We start from the raw sequence: 17,100 nt of genomic DNA, 5'->3' as shown, positions 1-17,100 counted from the left end.
TAGTTTCTTATTTCAGCTGAGTTTCTTAAGTTATAAACCCATTAACAAAGATTTCTTTCCCATAACAGGGATGCTAGGGACTGCACTGCAGTGCAGTTTACAGTGAGATGGATCACGAAGGAAGTTCCAAGGCAGTTAGCAACTGCGGAGGGCAAAGGGGAGTAGTAGAAGCCGTAGTAACTTAGGAAAGGGTTCAGATACAAACGACTATCCTACAGCTTGGTGGCTTTGATCACCGTTTCCTAGGGAAGGACCATCCTGCTGCTTTATTGCTGGCAACAAGTAGGCCATTGCCACTGAATTTCCCAAACACCCAAAGGTTTCTTAGCAGCAGTGTTGGAGATAAAGTATGAAAACCTTCAAGGTAACTCTGTTTTGCTTTCCAGTGTTTGAGAGTGCTGCTTTAGAATTGCCAAACCTGACAGTTGTTAGGACAGCAAAATGCTGTCAGCTCCTTCATTTCAAAGACGCTACTGCTGAACTTCTGTACTTGCTCCCTAATTGTGCCCTGTCATGTCCCCTCCCTGCTACAGGGAGCCAGCAGAGCATGCAGTAAAGGCAACCTCTCCTTCCTCTTACTGCTTCCCAGTGGGCGAGAGGGAAAGGGAGAAAGAGATCCGCAGGCGGAGTCTGCTGGCATCACTCACCTCCTGCCTGCCCCTGGTAGTTTTTCCCGGACAGGGGTGTTGAGAAGCGGCTGGAGCTGTGTAACACAGCAGAGTGGTGGGAACCTGGGCCAGGGTTAAGCTTTTATTGCAGCAAAAGCGGCCAGAGTGAAATCGGGCTCCTGTTTTGGTGACTACACGCACCTTGCCAAGCCCTGAAAAGAGGCAGGCCAAGGCCTTGCCTGTGCATTTGCCTAGGTACACCGTTCTGTAGGCAACAGAGTCTGCCAGAGAGAAGGGGACAAACAAGAAGTCCAGGGAGAAACGGAGAAGGAAGGCTTGAGTAATGCAGTGCCGGAGAGAGAAGGAGTTGCGGAAAGAAGGCGGGAAGAGCACACACCGCATCCCCCGCGGCCTCCAGACAGCTCCGTTGCGAGGCCTGGAGCTCGGTGCGCTCCTCTGCGCCTGCCCGCCGCGGGCCGGAGGGCGGCGCTGCTCGCCCACGGGCGACTCGCCCGCGCCGGCCGCCAGGGGGCGCCCTGCCCGCCCGCCCTGCCGGCGGGGCGCGGGCCGAGGGTCGCTGGGCGGCGGGCGCCGTCCCGCCTACGTGACTTGGGGCACAGCCAACGGTTACGGGCGTTGCTGGGCCTATATAACGCGGAGAGCACGCTCCCCCGGCGCTGGTGCCCTTCGGCTGCCGGTCCTTCTCCGCTCTGCCAGGTAACGGGGGCGGCGTGCCCTCTCTCCCGGGGCCGAGATGCCGCAGCCTGGGGCGGGGGGACCCGGCCCGGGCTGCCGTAACAGGGAACCGTTCGTTCCAGGTCCGCAGCCGCAGCGAGGATGAACACGAGCTTCTTCCGGATACTAAAAGCAAAAAAAGAAGTAAGTTTGCCAGAGGTGTTGGTTCTGCCACAAACCCCTTTGGCGAGGGGATGCCGGCTGGCACAAGCAGGTGCACAGGGGTTGCCATTTAATAACGAGCACCTTATAGAGGAAATCGTGATAGCAAGGGATGCGTGTAAGTTGAAATCCATGCATTGAAAGTGAGGTGGTGTGAATAGTAATATAGAGGTAATGCACCTTAACAGGTAATCACATGTTAATTCCTTGTAACTCTCACTCCCCCTCTTCGTGGCTCTGTAGCCCGGACACTAGTTCTTAAACTCAACTCTTCATTTTATGTCTTTCAGCTCATTCCCCTGGTTGGAGTAGTGTCCTTTGCAGCAGTTGGGGCGGTCTCTTTTTCTGCCTATTCCCTGTTCAGCAAATCTGATGTGATGTAAGCAAAATACTTATTGCTTGGAGTTTACCCTAACCACCTTTGTTCAACAGAGGTATTTGGCCATCATGTTTTGCACCAAAAAGAAAAAAAAAAATCCATGTGGATGTTCCAGACTACTAGTAATGACTAAGATATCTGCAGATATTGTAAATACTGAAGAAATTAATTAATTTGGAGTGTAGTCCAATTATTTCCTAACTTTTGATTAAATAGATTATATTTTTTCTTTGCTTTAGGTGTAATAGGTTTTAAATGTTCTTATGAAGATTTTCAAATAATCAGATAGGTAGATGACATGCAGATATGTTGCAATTAGGCTATTGACTTGTATATGAAAAACAGCATTTGATAATGTGAACTTACAATAAGTTAATATTTTAATGGCTTGGCTAATAATTGGAGCTAAGTCCTATACTCTTTAAGCTTTTGGGAATTTTTATATTTACTTTAAAGTGATTGGAATAGGCATTTTAGCTGTCAGGGTAAGAATCTCCTTACTCTGTGTCTTCACTCAGTTTTGATTTTTCAGCTTGCTTCCCTTACGATAACACATTATACTTGAACAATGCTGGCTTGTTTGGTGCTTTGGAAGCTGCAAATAAAGCAAGCCATCATTGATTCCTACCCAGAATTTAAAACAGAAATGCCCAAACCTGTGAACTTGTGTTTCAGGGAAGTACTTGCTTGCATGAATAGTTCTACTGATGATAGACTGCTCATATAAGAAAAACGTGTGTGAGATCACACCCTAAAACATAGTACCTGTTTTGCTTTATATTCTCTTAAAGCATTAACAAGAGTGGCAATCCAGAACCATGGGAAACTGTCGATCCTACCAAGCCTCAGAAGGTAATTTGTACAAATAATACAGTCCGTACAAATAGCATATATTTCCAACACAATGAATTACTTTATTTAAATGTGTAAGAACTAGCAAAATATTAATGAGGAAACAAATGTAAAACTGACATACATCTATTTAAAAGTGGAACTAACTGCTTAATTCATTATTTTATGTAAAGTATCTTCTCTGTATTACTTAATGATAGGGATTCAGCTATTACATTCTAGGTCTGATCCTGAATTTATGGCATACTTCTGGTTGGTGTCATCCCCCCCCCAACCCCCCGCAACATCCCTTTACTCAATTCCATTGATAACAGTGGAAATTTGGAGTATAGAGGAAATGCTGTTTACCCTTGCCTCGTTCCTGGATTACAAAATAGACTAAGAATGTTTTTGAGTACTGCAGCCTGAGGAAAAAAAAAAAATCTTAGTTTAGTAGAGCATCTAGGATAAGGAAAAATAAAATTATTTCGATTACTTATTTAATATCCAGGTGATTTTGTTCAACAAATTATTAAATATGCTATCAGTTGCTATTTTTGCTTACTTATAAACGGAAAATGTAAAGCTATTAGAAATCCTTCTTCACTGATAAGTTGATGTATGATATGGGGAGGGGTGGGAGTGAAGTAAATACTCACTGGGATTTTGCTAATCTCTTTCATATTTTCCTTTGAATTTCTTCCAGCTATTAACAATCCATCAGAAATGGAAACCTATAGAAGAGCTGGAAAATGTCAGAAAGCTTACGAAGTGACAAGTTTCTGTTGCCACAAAAAGGTACCCTATGAATCTAGTGGAATCACTTCTGCACAAACTTGACTACTGAAATCAGTGTGCGGAAATGCTTCTGCTACATTTTTAGGGTCTTCCTACATTTTTTGGACTCTGGATGAGAAGTTTCATGTTGCCTTAGAAGTTGGCATACAACATCCACACAGTCCAAAAATCTGTCTCAAATAGTCATTTTCAGTAAGCATTTGATGTCAAATGTTGAATATTCAGATGGTAGTTATAGATGGAAAAAGCCTTCACACTTTTTGTAGAATTTTGTTTTTCTCAAAATACATTAATTTTTTAATTTTACGTATTTTTAATAAAACATATTTTAAATTTTTACAACATTCCATGTAAATTCCATAAATGGAGATTACCCAAAAGCCCTTCTAAATTGGCATTCCTGGTCTGCTCCCTCTCTATACTGTATTTCAGTGCTGTGTACAGACCAAATAGTCATCATAGCCAGAGGATGTATTTGTATGGCAACAGATGTGGTCATAAAGTATACTTGCATTCATTTTCTATCTTAGATGTGATGACAATTTAAGTCAAAACTCATGTTCTACTGCTAATACACATGTACTCGCCTTAACCCACTGAGGAGTCTAATAGGTTATTTAAGGGTATACTTGAGACTGCAGGATTAGAACATAAGAATTAAGCATAAAAGGGAATTAGAAATGAAATAATTTCTGTTGTATTTAAATATTGTTTGTGTTTAAATTTAGAAAGAGTTACTAGAATTAGGAAACTTATATTATCCAAAACTAATTACATATGTTAATTTCTTTTTGTGCAAGGTAGTTCATGTGCAAGCTCAAATGTACTGCACAGTTAATATTTTTAAACATTTCTAGATACATGCTATTAGGGACATCTGTTTTAACAAAAAGATAATAATAAATTAAAATTAGGAATGACTCTATGAAGAGCGAGTTCCTCTTTAAGCATCTGTGTGTTTTCTTATGGTTGGCCAGGGAAAGAATGTAATGGGCAGACCCCCAGTAAATAAATGAGGTAATATATGCATCCAATGCAAGAACAGTCTTTTGTGGGTATTTTCTGTATGTGTCCCCTCCCAAGCAGTTTCACAGTATACTGTACAGTTTCTTTTACAATGGATGTTCAGAATGCATATTACTTTCTGTAAGGAAGAAAGCAAAAGTGAAACAACTGCTAATTGGAAAAAGTCCCTGTGAGTAATAGTGAAGTGCTTTAGGTTACACTGCTGCAGCAAAGACAAAACTTAAGTTAGTAAAGCTGTCTCCCAAATTTTAAGGTAGCCTGGCTTCAGAAGCTTTGTTTTCTTCAGATTTATTGATGCTGAGAAAAAAAATTAAAATGTTACTTTATCCCATGCTTGTGTACAGATGCAGCGTAAACATTATTTGTTTATCAAGTAAGGATGACTCAGCAGCATTTATGTTTAAGAGTGAGAGGAACTACACAACTTTAGAATACATTCTTAGCTTTCACTTTAAGGAATGAAATTACAAGATGATTCAATAGCATATAACCACAAAAATCCAGTGCTCTGAGGAAGACAAGTTTTAAGTATTTTAATAGAGAAATATTTTAAAATATTTTCTGTAAGTTCTTCTGTATTTCCATATTTTTACTAGATCAAATAAAACAAAGTGCTGTGCTCTGATGTCCTGGTTTCAGCTGGGATAGAGTTAACTTACTTTCTGGTGGCTGGTGGGTGCTGTGTTTTGGGTTTGGTATGAGAGGAGCGTTGATGGCTCACTGATTTTTTTGGCTACTGCTGGGTGGTGCTTGCACCGGGGACTTCTCAGCCTCCCATTCTCTGCCAGGTACATGGGAAGCAGCGGGGGGAGCATAGCCGGGGCAAGTGACCCAGCTGGCCAGTGGGGTATCCCATACCATGTGACGTTATGCTCAGGATAAAAATCGGGGGGCGCTCTCATGGCTTGGGATCTCATTGGGCTGGGCGTTGGTAGGCGGGTGGTGAGCAGTTGCATTGTGAATCACCTGCTTTGTATATTCTGTTATTGTTGTTATCATTGTTATTGTTACTGTTCTACTTTGTTTTATTTCCATTATTAAACTGTTTTTATTTCAACTCGCAAGTTTTCCTACTTGTGCCCTCCCAATTCTCTCCCCCATCCCACCGGAGGGGTGGGGGTGAGTGAATGGCTGCGTGGGGTTCAATTGCTGGCTGGGGTTAAACCACATCATCTGAGTTGATGCATTAATTAAATGAAGAAGAGTTTCTTCTTCAGTAAATCACTTGTATGGTCTGTAAATACTATGACCTAAGTATCTGTCAACATAAGGGAAATAAGTGTAAGTCATTTTTATGTAATTTTTGTACTTAACTACTTTTCAGTGATATCTTCCAGTAGCGCTTTAAGCAGTGTGACTGCATCAGTCACAGATTGTTGCTTCTCTCATCCTGTGCTGAAGCACAATAGAAAAGGTAATAGGATGTTTTGCTTTGTTAGCTGCTCTGTTTTTCTTTTAATATAGATTTGTGAGGAGGATTTTCACATAACGTGAGAAATCAAAATATTTTTCTGCACTTCAAAAAGATGAGTATTGTTAAGGTTCTTGGGATAATCTTGTGTGTTCTCAGACTATCCCTAAAAATATTCTGTGTCCTGCACAAATGAGGTTTTTTTCTTGTAAGTAGAGCACACCATGAGCAATTACTGTATCTCCCCCCCAACTACTCAACATAAATCTATAAAGCAATATACAAATTACTTCCTCGTTCTACAAACATCAGAATTAAGACAGTAAAGATTTAATTGGCTAAATTTTGTGAGCTGACTTTTATGAGAACAAGACGACTTCCGTGTCCTATGTTATGCAAACCCATGACTTTTTATTCCATAGACAAGTCAGAGGCCATTGAAATAATTTAACAACTTACTTTCTTCTCTCCATATTGTCTTCAACGCCATTCTGTTCTTGGGTTTGCTTTTTTTTTTCTTTTAAACAATCACTATCTTTGCTCACCCTGCCTAGTACTTTTCCATGGAACTATATCACTTCCAAATTTCATATTAATTACAAAGTTTAAAATGTTCACTGGCTTGTTAAATTTTTCAAATATAGATTAGAAACCATTAGAAATGTTTTTTAATGGTTCTAATCACCATTAGAAATGCATCATTAGAATCTACTACGGTCATGCATTTGTAATTGCAGGTGGCTGATAAGTCTATTTGTAAGTAGTTTTCTGGAAGAATAGAAGGTTGCTTTCTGCAGTATACGTGCAGTTAATTAATTAATTAATTGGTGTTACAGTAGTACTTAAAGGCCTTAACCACAACAGTAAGAGATCTGTGGTTATCCAAGAGCTGTGTTGAGTTTTTCATTTGGCTTGCTTTGCATTTGATAGCCCCGGTGTCAGCATTTCTCTGTCTGATGTCCCCTACCCCCAACATTTCTCTACTGCAAGATGCTGTTAGTATGGTACCATATTATCTAGTTACTTCATTGGCGCGTGTGGTTTCTGTATAAAACAGTAACTTAGAGGAGCCTGATGCAATCATTAAAGGAAATTGTTCATCCTGCAGTTGTCATCTGTCTCACTCAGTGCAGAGGGTTGTTGTCCCTAGCACTAGCTGCAGAAAACAAACAAGAGGGATGGGAATGATTCACTGGCTCTGGCCACTATTCGGTGCTGAACATTTCCCAAAAAAGCTTTCAGATTAAACAAACATGGCCACGCTACTCAGCACAGTTTTAATTTGCTGTCTAAAGTCTTTGCTGTACAGTACATCCCTTGCCATATGGAGAGCACACAAGATAAGGAGATCACCCAGAAGTGTAACTGAAATGGAAATCAAAAAGCGTTAGCGAGGAAGTGGACTCGGGACACTGCTGTTGGACTAAGTAACTATTGACCTTCAGGTGCTGATGGGAATAGAGAGTGGGCACATTGTTTGCTGAAAGCTGTCTCCCATCATGAAACGGCCGTCACTGCTAATTGCACCCCTGACGGCAGTCCAAAGAGTGAGCAGACGCCAGTCCAAAGCGCCCTTCTCCTGTGGTGCCTCACCCCGATCAAAGATCACACCCCTTTACAGCGCACTTCATGGAGGCTGTACCAGTCCTATTTATGCTGTACCTTGACCTGATGACCCAAGGATTTTGGTTTAATTAGTTTTTACTTTTAGCTAACCTTGTTACGTGTATGTTCTGGCCAGAGCTGTTAGTGGGGATGTAGTGTCCTTCTGCAGGCCTCACGTGCAGTCCCTCTAAGGGCCCCTCATACACGGAGAGCCCGGGGCCTGTGACAAATGACCAGTTACGAGTGTAACGCTGCCCCGCAGCCGTTGCCCACCGCGCTCCGCTGCCCCCGGGCGACCGCACCCGTGACCCGCTACCGCCTGTGGCTGTGAGGGAGCCCGGGGCGGCCGCCTTGCTTTCCCGCCGTTGCCGTTTCCGTCCGCGGCCTCTCATTGGAGGGGGCGCCGGGCCGCCCGCGGGGGCGGGGGGCTTTTCTCAGCGGCTCGCCTCCCTTTCCCCCGGATCCGCCGCTGAGGAGCCCGGCGCAGGCGGCTCCCTCTCGTGCTGGGGGCTGAGGAGGGTGAGCCGCGCCGGGCGTCGCCGTCAGAGCACTTGTGGGGCCGCCTAAAGCCTGAGAGCCTTCAGCAGCGCTGACCATTGCAGCGGGGAGGAGGCCTCTCTCTGGTCAAAAACAAGGTACAAGCAAAGCAAACCGCCCACTCCGGGTTTTGTGTCGATGTCTGATTTCCAGCTGTGTGGTTAGAGGAGTTGAGCCCCCTTTCTGCGGTGGCGCGCTGCCTAGATATTCAGCAGCGTGTAAAGTAAAGGATTTGCCTGTGTGACAAATGAGGGAGTTGAAAGTAAGTTCCAATTCGGGTGTTAGAGGGTGGCAGGGCTTTAATTGTGTGGAGCTGTGCTGGCAAGTAAGAGTCCTCGAAATAATTTGTATGGCCTTCAGGATATGGGCCATGTACCTGCTGATGCCACCGGTCTAGAAAATTAATCTAACAAAAAAACCTCATTTAGCAATGGGAGCATGCATAAAAGATTTGGTTTGGTTTTGGTTTTCTCTTCATTTAAGACTTCCAAGGTTTGGCCCGATGCACCACGCAGGCGCTGTGGGACACGGCCGCAGCCCTCCCGCTCAGGTGGTGCTGCATGCCCGCTCCCTCAAGCAGGCCTCCGCTCTTCAGACTGTGTGTCTGCAGTCTCTGGGCTGCGTCCGTCGGGTGTCCTGGGCGGTTTGGTGCGCGTACGGTTTGTGGCTCCCTATGAACCGGCCAGGTTGCATAGTGACAGCAAGGGCCTGAGTCGGGCCGCATGTGGTGCTGGGCCTCCAGCCGCAGCTGTGCCGTGGTGCTGGGCGTGCAGGTGCGCGCCTGTCCCGGGCAACGATACAGTTTCTCCTGCTCTTGGCCAAGATTTCACCGCGTGTGTAACGTTCCCTAAAAAGCATTCTGTATAAAAAATTTAGACTTCATGATGCGGTATTTTTAAGATAAAGCTACTCATCTTTGTGACCTTGTTTCTATAAGGTTTAAAAGTGCTTGTGCATGTCTGTTAAAATTCAGATAAATGTGCTTCCAGTTCTATCAGTTGTCAAGCAGTAGAAAACCAGTCTCTTCAACTTGAAACATTTGATCTGGACTATACTAGACTCTGGTATTACTCACTTTCTGTCTCTCATATTCTCCTCCCTGTTTTCTACTGAGACTCCTTCCTTCTTTCCCTTGCTGACACGTCTTTTCTTCTTGCCAAATCTCTGTCTTTCTGTCTCGCCCACCAAAACAAACACATCAGAAAAACATAAAATTTTTTTTGGCCTAATTTATTTCTACTGTTAATGCTATTTATTAGCACACCTGCCCTGTGTTCTAGAAAGTTGAGTAAAATGAGTAGATCAGAATATAATTGGGCTGGTGGTTTAAAGTCAGAAATTAAGAAAAAATGGCCCTGCTTGTAATGTTTGTCTTCCTTCTCCCTCTCCTCTGTTCTGCTTTGCTTTATTTATGCTGATGGTACTGTAATAAATGCACCATAGGGAGCATTTATAATAATAAATGCACCAAAGAGGAGCCTTACTAATGACAGTAAGGATGCATAGTCTGTAAACTCTTCAAGCAAAACTCTGTAGATTTTCATTATATGCATAAATAACAGTAAATACTTAAGAATTGTCTTTCCATTTTGAAAAAAATGAAATAGAAATTCAGGTCATATACGTAAGTATGCATTGTCTTTAACATATTCACATTGTGTTGTTAGCTTTCAGTGGAATGAACCCTACCTATCTCTTAATTATGGTACTGCAGAAAAATAAAGGCTTATAATATTATGGGAGACTGTTCCTTACCCACTTCTATCAAAATATCTCTTGAGTAAGGGCCATTTCTTACTGAAATTTGATTCGTCTGGTTGTTTCCTTAGAAGAAAATGGCAAAATAACTTGTTCATCTTCTGTAACTCTAAACTTGAAGTGGTCTGGCAGTTTTTAATCCTAAGCACTATGAATCATTGGGATTCCTGTAGCCTTGCAGACCCTGATAGTGTCAGTCCAGGCAACAGCTGTGAAACGGCTTTTTTCATTTGTATATTTTCTTTTTGAGTGAATTGGAAAACGTAATTTCTTTAAGTTCAAACTCACTTAGCCCTCGCTCAGCCAGACTTGCTGACTTTGCTGACCCCAGATGTTGTTGAAGCAGGGGCAGGAGATGATAGCTTTTAAACTTGGGACTTTTTCATAGCAATTGCTTTTTAAAGCAGAATTCCCTGCTGAAATGAGTGGGAATTCTGCACAGACATTGTTACCAGATGGTGGCAAACAGAATCTACAGACTCAGGAGGAAAAATAGATAATACAGTACCAAAAATAGACTGTGAGGACTAGAGCTCTATAGCAATCCAGTCAGCATTGTCTAAAGGAACATACGTTAAAATGATGCAGTCGCAAGGCAGAGCTGCCTGCCGTCCTGCTTTATGGTTACAGCTGTTCTCTAGAACTGTCTGATTTCCAAGCCACTTTCTATCATTTTACTCTTTTGTATGGAATTTGGCACGAGACCAGTCTGTTCTGGTAGACTAGAGGTGGACTGCTAGTGACTGTGGGCTTGCGTGCTTCGTCGGCCTTTGGCACGAAACTGTATTTCATCTTTGGAAAGAACTGATGCATGTTGTGAGGTGTAAGTGAGGAACACTCACCTTATCACCCCACTAGATTGTAACACGGATTAACAGCACAATGTTTGTGAAAAGCTGGAGTTCCTCGTCTTCCTTTTTCAGTATTGTAGAATATGTGGATTTTTAATTGCAAAATTAATGTAGGGTCAACATGATGCATTAACAAATGAGGTTTATTTCAACATAATATTACATTGTGTGACATATAGAGGGCAAATGGGGGTAGTTGTGGACACAAACAGATTAGGTGAGAGGTCAGAAAGCCACACAAGTTTGAAAAATTTCTTCAGTGTAAATAAATGTGTTTAAGCTTTCAACTTTAGCAAAACTTTTTCATTCTTGATTTCCTGTTGTGTGTCATTTCTTTAATTGAAATAAATGTATTTGCAGTAGGTAGGTAACAAATAAACACCATCCTTTACCAGACTTGATGCTGCTGCTGCAGGAACAAGGAAGTAAATGCAGAAAATCCAGATTAGTTGTAAACCCTGGTAGTAACAGGAAAATCTTGTCAGTTTGCCAAAGAAAAGCAAAGTCATATACTTGTAATAAATCACTGATTCACTACATCAAAACAAAGGGAAAGCTGTTTTTCTATTAAAGCTGTTAAGAATGTTTCAGTTCATGATGCAGCTCTCCCTCCTGCTGTATGACATCTTTTATCATTCAGTAAAGCCTGAATATTTTTGTAAATGACTGGTAGCATTATGTTGCCAATGCTGTTAGCATTGTTAAATGATATGTTAGCATTATGCTGCCTTTACTGTGTTTATGTTTCCTCTTGTGAAGTGCTTTGAATGAAACATGCTATGGTCAGAAAACAGAGTTTGGCTTAAAGACTGCAATATCCACCTTACTCCCAAAAGCAGAAATACATAGCAAAATCCTAGTCATAATGACTTGCAGTTCTGTTCATTGCCTCATTGCCAAATCTTAGCCATAATTTTAATGTTACAATACCATGTAGATGTAAAAGAAAATTAGTTTGAAGTTATGGGAATGTTTTTATACTGATTTCAGGGAGGTATGGAATTAATGTAACAAAACTTGTAGGGGTTGTGTATATGTACCAGTATGTGTTTTTTAAAAATTCTCTCTCTTCTTAAGAGAAATAAAAACATTTAAGAATTGGACATATCTTTGCTCAAGTTCCTGTATGTGTATTAGTTCAAAGACGAAGCTTTTGTAGTATGCAAAACAGGGTGCTATATAGAAGTTTCTGTTTGAGGTATGTGTTGAGTGTATCACTTCTTGATAAGTGTAAAGGACAAAGGTATACACCCTCTGTGGGCGAGTGCTTTAAATAAAATTGCCACCGAAGTCTTGAATGGATTCAGTCAATAAAGAACCAAAGTGTTTGACCTTCTTACCTGCTTTTAGAAATCCTCACAGTTGTCTGTTTGGCTATACCACAGATGTAACGTACATTCCTCAATAAGGAATACCAAAGCACACAGGTATTACTATAGCTAGAGATGAACATTTGTTGAAGCAATGTGTAATCAGAGTTACAAAAATCAAAAGCTAGGAGAACCTCTTTACCTATTGGACTTTTTTCTTCTTCACTAAACAGATAAAAGAAAATATGGCAACCCAGCAAAGAAGGGAGATGGAGGCAACACTCCAATCTCTTTTTTTTTTTTTCCTTAGCATCATTAATGAATGCGTGTGATGTGGTGTGGGCTAGATGGGTAAAACATACCTTGCTTAAGAGAAAAATTACTCTAAAACCAGTCATCCTAGTTGAACTGCACAACAGATCAACTAATGCTGCAATCTCTAAACAAAATTGGTATTGACTTCATTTGTGACACCACATTTTGGTCCTGAAGTATTATTATCCTCTATAGTTGGCTGCATGGTAATGTAATGGAGTCTAATGTTTTTCAGTTGCTATCTGCAGTACCCACATGATCTGGCTTTATCTGTTTTCTTCCCTCCTTCCTCTTTTGTACACAAACACACCTTGTATCATCAACAAAGTACAAACTCTTAAAAAAACCCAACCAAACAAAAAAAAACCACCCTGCAGTATGAATACCCTTACTTAGCCATAGCAATTGGTGGACCTATTAGTAGGTTTTAATTTTATTATTACTCCTGCTCTGTGAGCTGCTTCTTTCTAGCTCTGACAGCTAAAATTAGGTACTATCTCTTCCCTCGATCCTTCCTCCAGAGAAATTTCAAATGTACTAAGTCTGAGTGTGGAAGAATAATATTCAGCTTTCATTGCTGCTTTACAAAGACAGTTAATAGATCTAATATAATGTGATATCCTGCACAGGTATCCCCAAGTGAGGGTATCTAAAACGTATCTTCATTTACAGCTTGCTGCATATGACCTTTTAACTTTTGATATGCAAAGAGTTACTTTCTTTTAAATTTTCTGTGATATGACTTGACTTTTGCTCCGTGGTAAGTCCAAAGAGCTAGGTTGCCTGAAAACCATCATAATTTGTTCCATCTAGGGCATATTTAAAGCACATATCTAAGCAGAAAGAAACCAGTGTGTGTTGGGCAATTTCCATTTCCAGTTGAAGGTGTGTGTCTTGTGCAGAAGCTTAGAAAATACAGAATTGCTTAATAGCTTAAAGAAATGAAAGTAGACTTTACTGGAAGGAAGTTGTGGTTCTGAGTTCTTCGGCCTCTGTCATCTGTGTTCTCTCTATGAAGCCTGTTCAACTAAATCAAAAGACAATATTATACTAGCAGTTGCAGCAGTGTAAACACAATGATATTCGACATTTATAATTGTATCTGCCTATTTTGAAACAAAATTGCTTCCCTCAGTGTATGTTTTTTAATTGAAAGTGTCATCAGATCCTTTATAAAAAAGCAGACAGTCAAGGATGTTTCAAATGCAAGTATGTGTTGTCCTGGAACGTGAATTCAGCACCGCAAAGAAGCAATACTTATTTTCGTAGAAACAAAGGGCTTGCATGATAACTTATATTGTTTACGTTAATGAATATAATTTGTTCTAATTGCATTTCAGATACCCATAGCCACAACTGATTTCCACTCATATAATTTTTTATTACATACTTAGAACTGGAGGGAGGCATTTGAGCATTGTATTCCATGATATTTAGCTGTTTATGCCTTCAAGAAGTATTTTAATTCCTTCCCAGTAATTGATGAGCAAATCTGTACTAGGTTTGTGCTTTTCCTAATTGCATCCATGACAAAGTTAAATCCCCTGTGTTATCCGTAGGAAAAACTAAGAATTTTTTTTTTTTACTTACTAATAAGACATTTTAAAAAATTGTGACAAAATATATTCCTTTGACATATAGAAGTCTCAATAGTTATACTCGGTACACAACTCTTTATTAAAGCTGGGACTAGTGCACCATCTTCTGGTAAACTCGGGAAAGGCCTTCAATGTTGACAGTTCAGTGGGGACACACAGTTTTGTGTCAGACGTGTTCTTACAGTGAGCTTAAAAAAAGGAACACATGAAATCTATAAAAAATCAAGAGTAATTGTATGCTACATTCAAATATGTAGCATCATCTTAAATATGAAAATATGGTGTTTTTCTCAAAAAATCTATTTGAATTTAAAAGGCCAGTTACTAGAATTAAATAGCTATTTTTGTATGTTTACATCTCATCAATTTATTTAGGGATTTATTAAATAATTTTTGTGTGTGTGTTTTGGGAACAAGAAATAGGAAGAGTGCAGGGACTTGGGTGCTCATAATGCACCTGAGACAAAAGCAAATTTTTTATCTGCTTGCCATCTGGTTGCTTTTATGTATTCATCAGCTGAATCAAAAATCCCTGTATATATCAGTACTGAGTTTGATGTGAAACACATTCTGGACAGACAGCGTTAACTGGTTTCATGTACGCTCATGTACTGGCTAGTTACAATCCTGGAAAAACAACTTATCTTTTCACCAGGTATAATAGTAAGGAAATGATAAAGCAGTCATCATGTGGATAAAATTATGCTTGTGTTTATGAAATGGCTTATTTTTTGTACATAATTTGATGCCATAAAAGGTGTAACTTCATAACTGTAATAAAAGAATTAAGTTATTTTGTCTTGTACATTTAGCACTGGCAGTTTTCAAACTGTGTGATACTGAGAAGAAAAAACAGAACACAATGGAGAAAAGGAAAATAGAAAAGAGCAAAAATTTCAATTGTAAATATGTAAACTTAGGAGGCAGCTACGCGTGCATTCTAAGAGCAGATTGCTGCAGTAGTTGGATAGCAGTAAATGGAAAGGATCAGTATTTATTCTAGCAGCTTCCAAAGTTGTGTCAGGTATTTCACAGAACGGAAGAGCGCTTATGGTCCTTCCCAAAGCATTCAGCTATGGAAAATGGAATGAGAAGAGGAGAACAGAAAGGATTTGCCAGCTCCAGTGCACAGAGAGTGTCGGTTAGTGCCCAGGATGATTTGTTAGAAAGAGGAGGAGGATGGGGTGAGACTGGAAAGGGGATTAAGGGTGAGGAAGGTGGAGGACATTTGGTGTTTTTTTTTTAAGGTAATAGGAGAATCTAGAGACTTTCAGATTAGATCTTCCTTGTGAGTTAGCAGCTTGGTGGCTAGAAGATTTTTTTCATCTAGAGATCAAAGAGGAAACAGACTTTGGGCAAGCATGTGCTTGAATAGAACAGGCCTTACAAGTCGTTTGGGCGTGTTTCACACCCAGTGCTGCATGAGAAGCTTCTAGTGATCATGTAAGCAGCAGCTGCGCAGGGTGCAAGCTGGATGTTATTAGTGAAGCTGTGGAGAGGGTAGAGTATTGCAAGAAAACAGAGAGAAGCAGAGAGTGGTGGTGTAATGCAAAGTGCTGATACATGACGTTTGAGCTAGGTGTGCTAACTCCTGGAACAACTGAATGTGCTTGGAGCAACCAGCAAGAAAGAAGATCTTGGTGATGCCATTTTGGCTGGATAGAGGAAAATGAGCTGGGTATTTATCAGTGGATTGTCCCCTCCCCTTGAGATCTCAAGGGAACTTCTTCTCTGACAATGGACAAGCTTATTGGAGTCAAGGAAACTACTGCAGTACATACCGTGTTTAATTACCCAAGAGCCTATCTTCATTTATGATATTCTTTTAGTATCTCTAGAGAGAAATAATACTTAACAGCCCTGCTCTATGCAGCATCAGTGCAGCGTCTTCATGAGATTCTGCCAAAATACCTGAACAAAAGACTTACTACTCATTAGTTGATAGGTGCCTTTTGGGTTTTTTGGTTTAATGTCAGAAAGCTACTTCTAGATGCTAGCCTGCTGCTTTTCTTAGTCATTCTACGAGTTGGGAGTGATTCTGCAAGAAATAGCAAATATGTACAGTAGTAAAATAATTGAAGATCAGATTCAGGTGTGATATTTTAAATGGTAATTCTGCTGGTGTAGAAATGCTGCTGGTATTGAAAGGACTAAACATCAACACAATTTAAAAAACGAAACAAACAAAAACACTCACAAAATTAAGCAAGGAAAACATACAGAAATAAACCAGGTTTCTGTTAATTTTCTTCTTAGGATAAGAACGTTTCAGAATAGAAGAGTGGGATGTGAGGGTTTGCAGTCTGCTAGATATGAAAATGCTTTATTGACTCATATGAGTAGGTTGTCATCAATGCTGTATCCGTGCTTCAGAAAAGGATGGTTGACAATCACAGATTAAGAAAGGAAAAATCTCTTCCCAACGTAGACTGTTAGAGGTGGCAGAATTTTCAAAGGACTTTAGCTGTTCAGTCAGCAAGAGTATTGCTGCACAGCTCTGGAAAGCAGGGACACTAGTTGTGGAAACTTGCTGGAATCTTACGGATCTCTTGGTGAGAAAGAAATCCCATTAAGTAAATGCATTTTAAATTCAAGCAGAGGATTTCGTAGAAGGAAAAGAGCAGTGTAAGAGTGTGTAAATGAAATAATCTGGATGTGCTGGAGAACTGCTTGGAAAGACATTAGACCTGATTCTTATTTATGCTAAGGTCCCTTTCCTCTGAGCTGATACTGAAAATGACTTTGCAATGTCTATAAAAATAACTTGTCATCTTTTATAGTCACTTGCACTTCCTGAGTACTGTTACTGTGTATTAGGTCATAAATTCCTGGTAGTTTATTTGCAAATCAGTGATATTTTCTGAAAATTTTTCTATCCTTATAAGTCAGTGTACTAATTATTTCTACTTGGTTATTTTTATAGTTCTGTTGTGCTCATTTATTCCATCACTGGGAGTATTGTAAGTGATAATATGCGTATTACTTTTGATGTTAATAGCAGATTCAGAAGAATACTGGATTCTTACATTAAACATAGCAGTGCCAGACAACCTGTGCCCTGAATAATTTATAAAGAATAAAAAAAGGATTAGAGGTAGACCACACAGATAAAAATTTCCATGTGAGTTTAGTTAGACTTTAAAACAGGGCATGTACGCTTCAGAGCCTCCCTGAGA

The 17,100-nt window shown here is 40.4% G+C and overlaps 2 protein-coding genes and 1 long non-coding RNA gene across 5 annotated transcripts in view; 2 read left to right on the top strand and 1 right to left on the bottom strand.

The window, feature by feature from the left end:
* The first annotated feature begins 1,219 nt into the window (after nt 1–1,219).
* Nucleotides 1,220–5,596, top strand: COXFA4L3 (cytochrome c oxidase associated subunit FA4L3). 2 transcript variants are annotated; one of them, XM_075160014.1, is made up of 5 exons: nt 1,220–1,325; nt 1,427–1,487; nt 1,796–1,884; nt 2,676–2,736; nt 3,422–5,596. In XM_075160014.1, the coding sequence occupies exons 2-5, from the start codon at nt 1,446–1,448 to the stop codon at nt 3,488–3,490; spliced, it is 261 nt and encodes an 86-aa protein (XP_075016115.1). In that variant the 5' UTR covers nt 1,220–1,325; nt 1,427–1,445; the 3' UTR covers nt 3,491–5,596. The 2 variants fall into 2 exon arrangements, with proteins under 2 accessions (XP_075016115.1, XP_075016116.1); XM_075160015.1 differs by having other exon boundaries at nt 1,305–1,487.
* On the bottom strand, nt 4,298–7,911 carry LOC142086703 (uncharacterized). Its single transcript, XR_012675225.1, has 2 exons — nt 7,858–7,911; nt 4,298–7,315 (listed from the first exon to the last, which is right to left on the bottom strand). It is a non-coding gene; the product is annotated as an uncharacterized LOC142086703 (long non-coding RNA).
* A 206-nt stretch (nt 7,912–8,117) lies between these two features.
* SQOR (sulfide quinone oxidoreductase) overlaps nt 8,118–17,100 on the top strand; it is a 58,035-nt gene continuing 49,052 nt past the window's right edge. For both annotated transcript variants that reach the window (XM_075160008.1, XM_075160006.1), the window contains exon 1: nt 8,118–8,190. The gene's annotated coding sequence lies outside the window, so the exon portion shown is untranslated. The remainder of the gene's footprint in view (nt 8,191–17,100) is intronic.

The sequence above is a fragment of the Calonectris borealis genome, chromosome 11 (assembly GCF_964195595.1).
Source record: "Calonectris borealis chromosome 11, bCalBor7.hap1.2, whole genome shotgun sequence".
In the NCBI taxonomy this organism is placed as follows: domain Eukaryota; kingdom Metazoa; phylum Chordata; class Aves; order Procellariiformes; family Procellariidae; genus Calonectris; species Calonectris borealis.
Note: the sequence above shows the minus strand (reverse complement) of the source record. Positions and strands in the feature narration are given on the sequence as shown.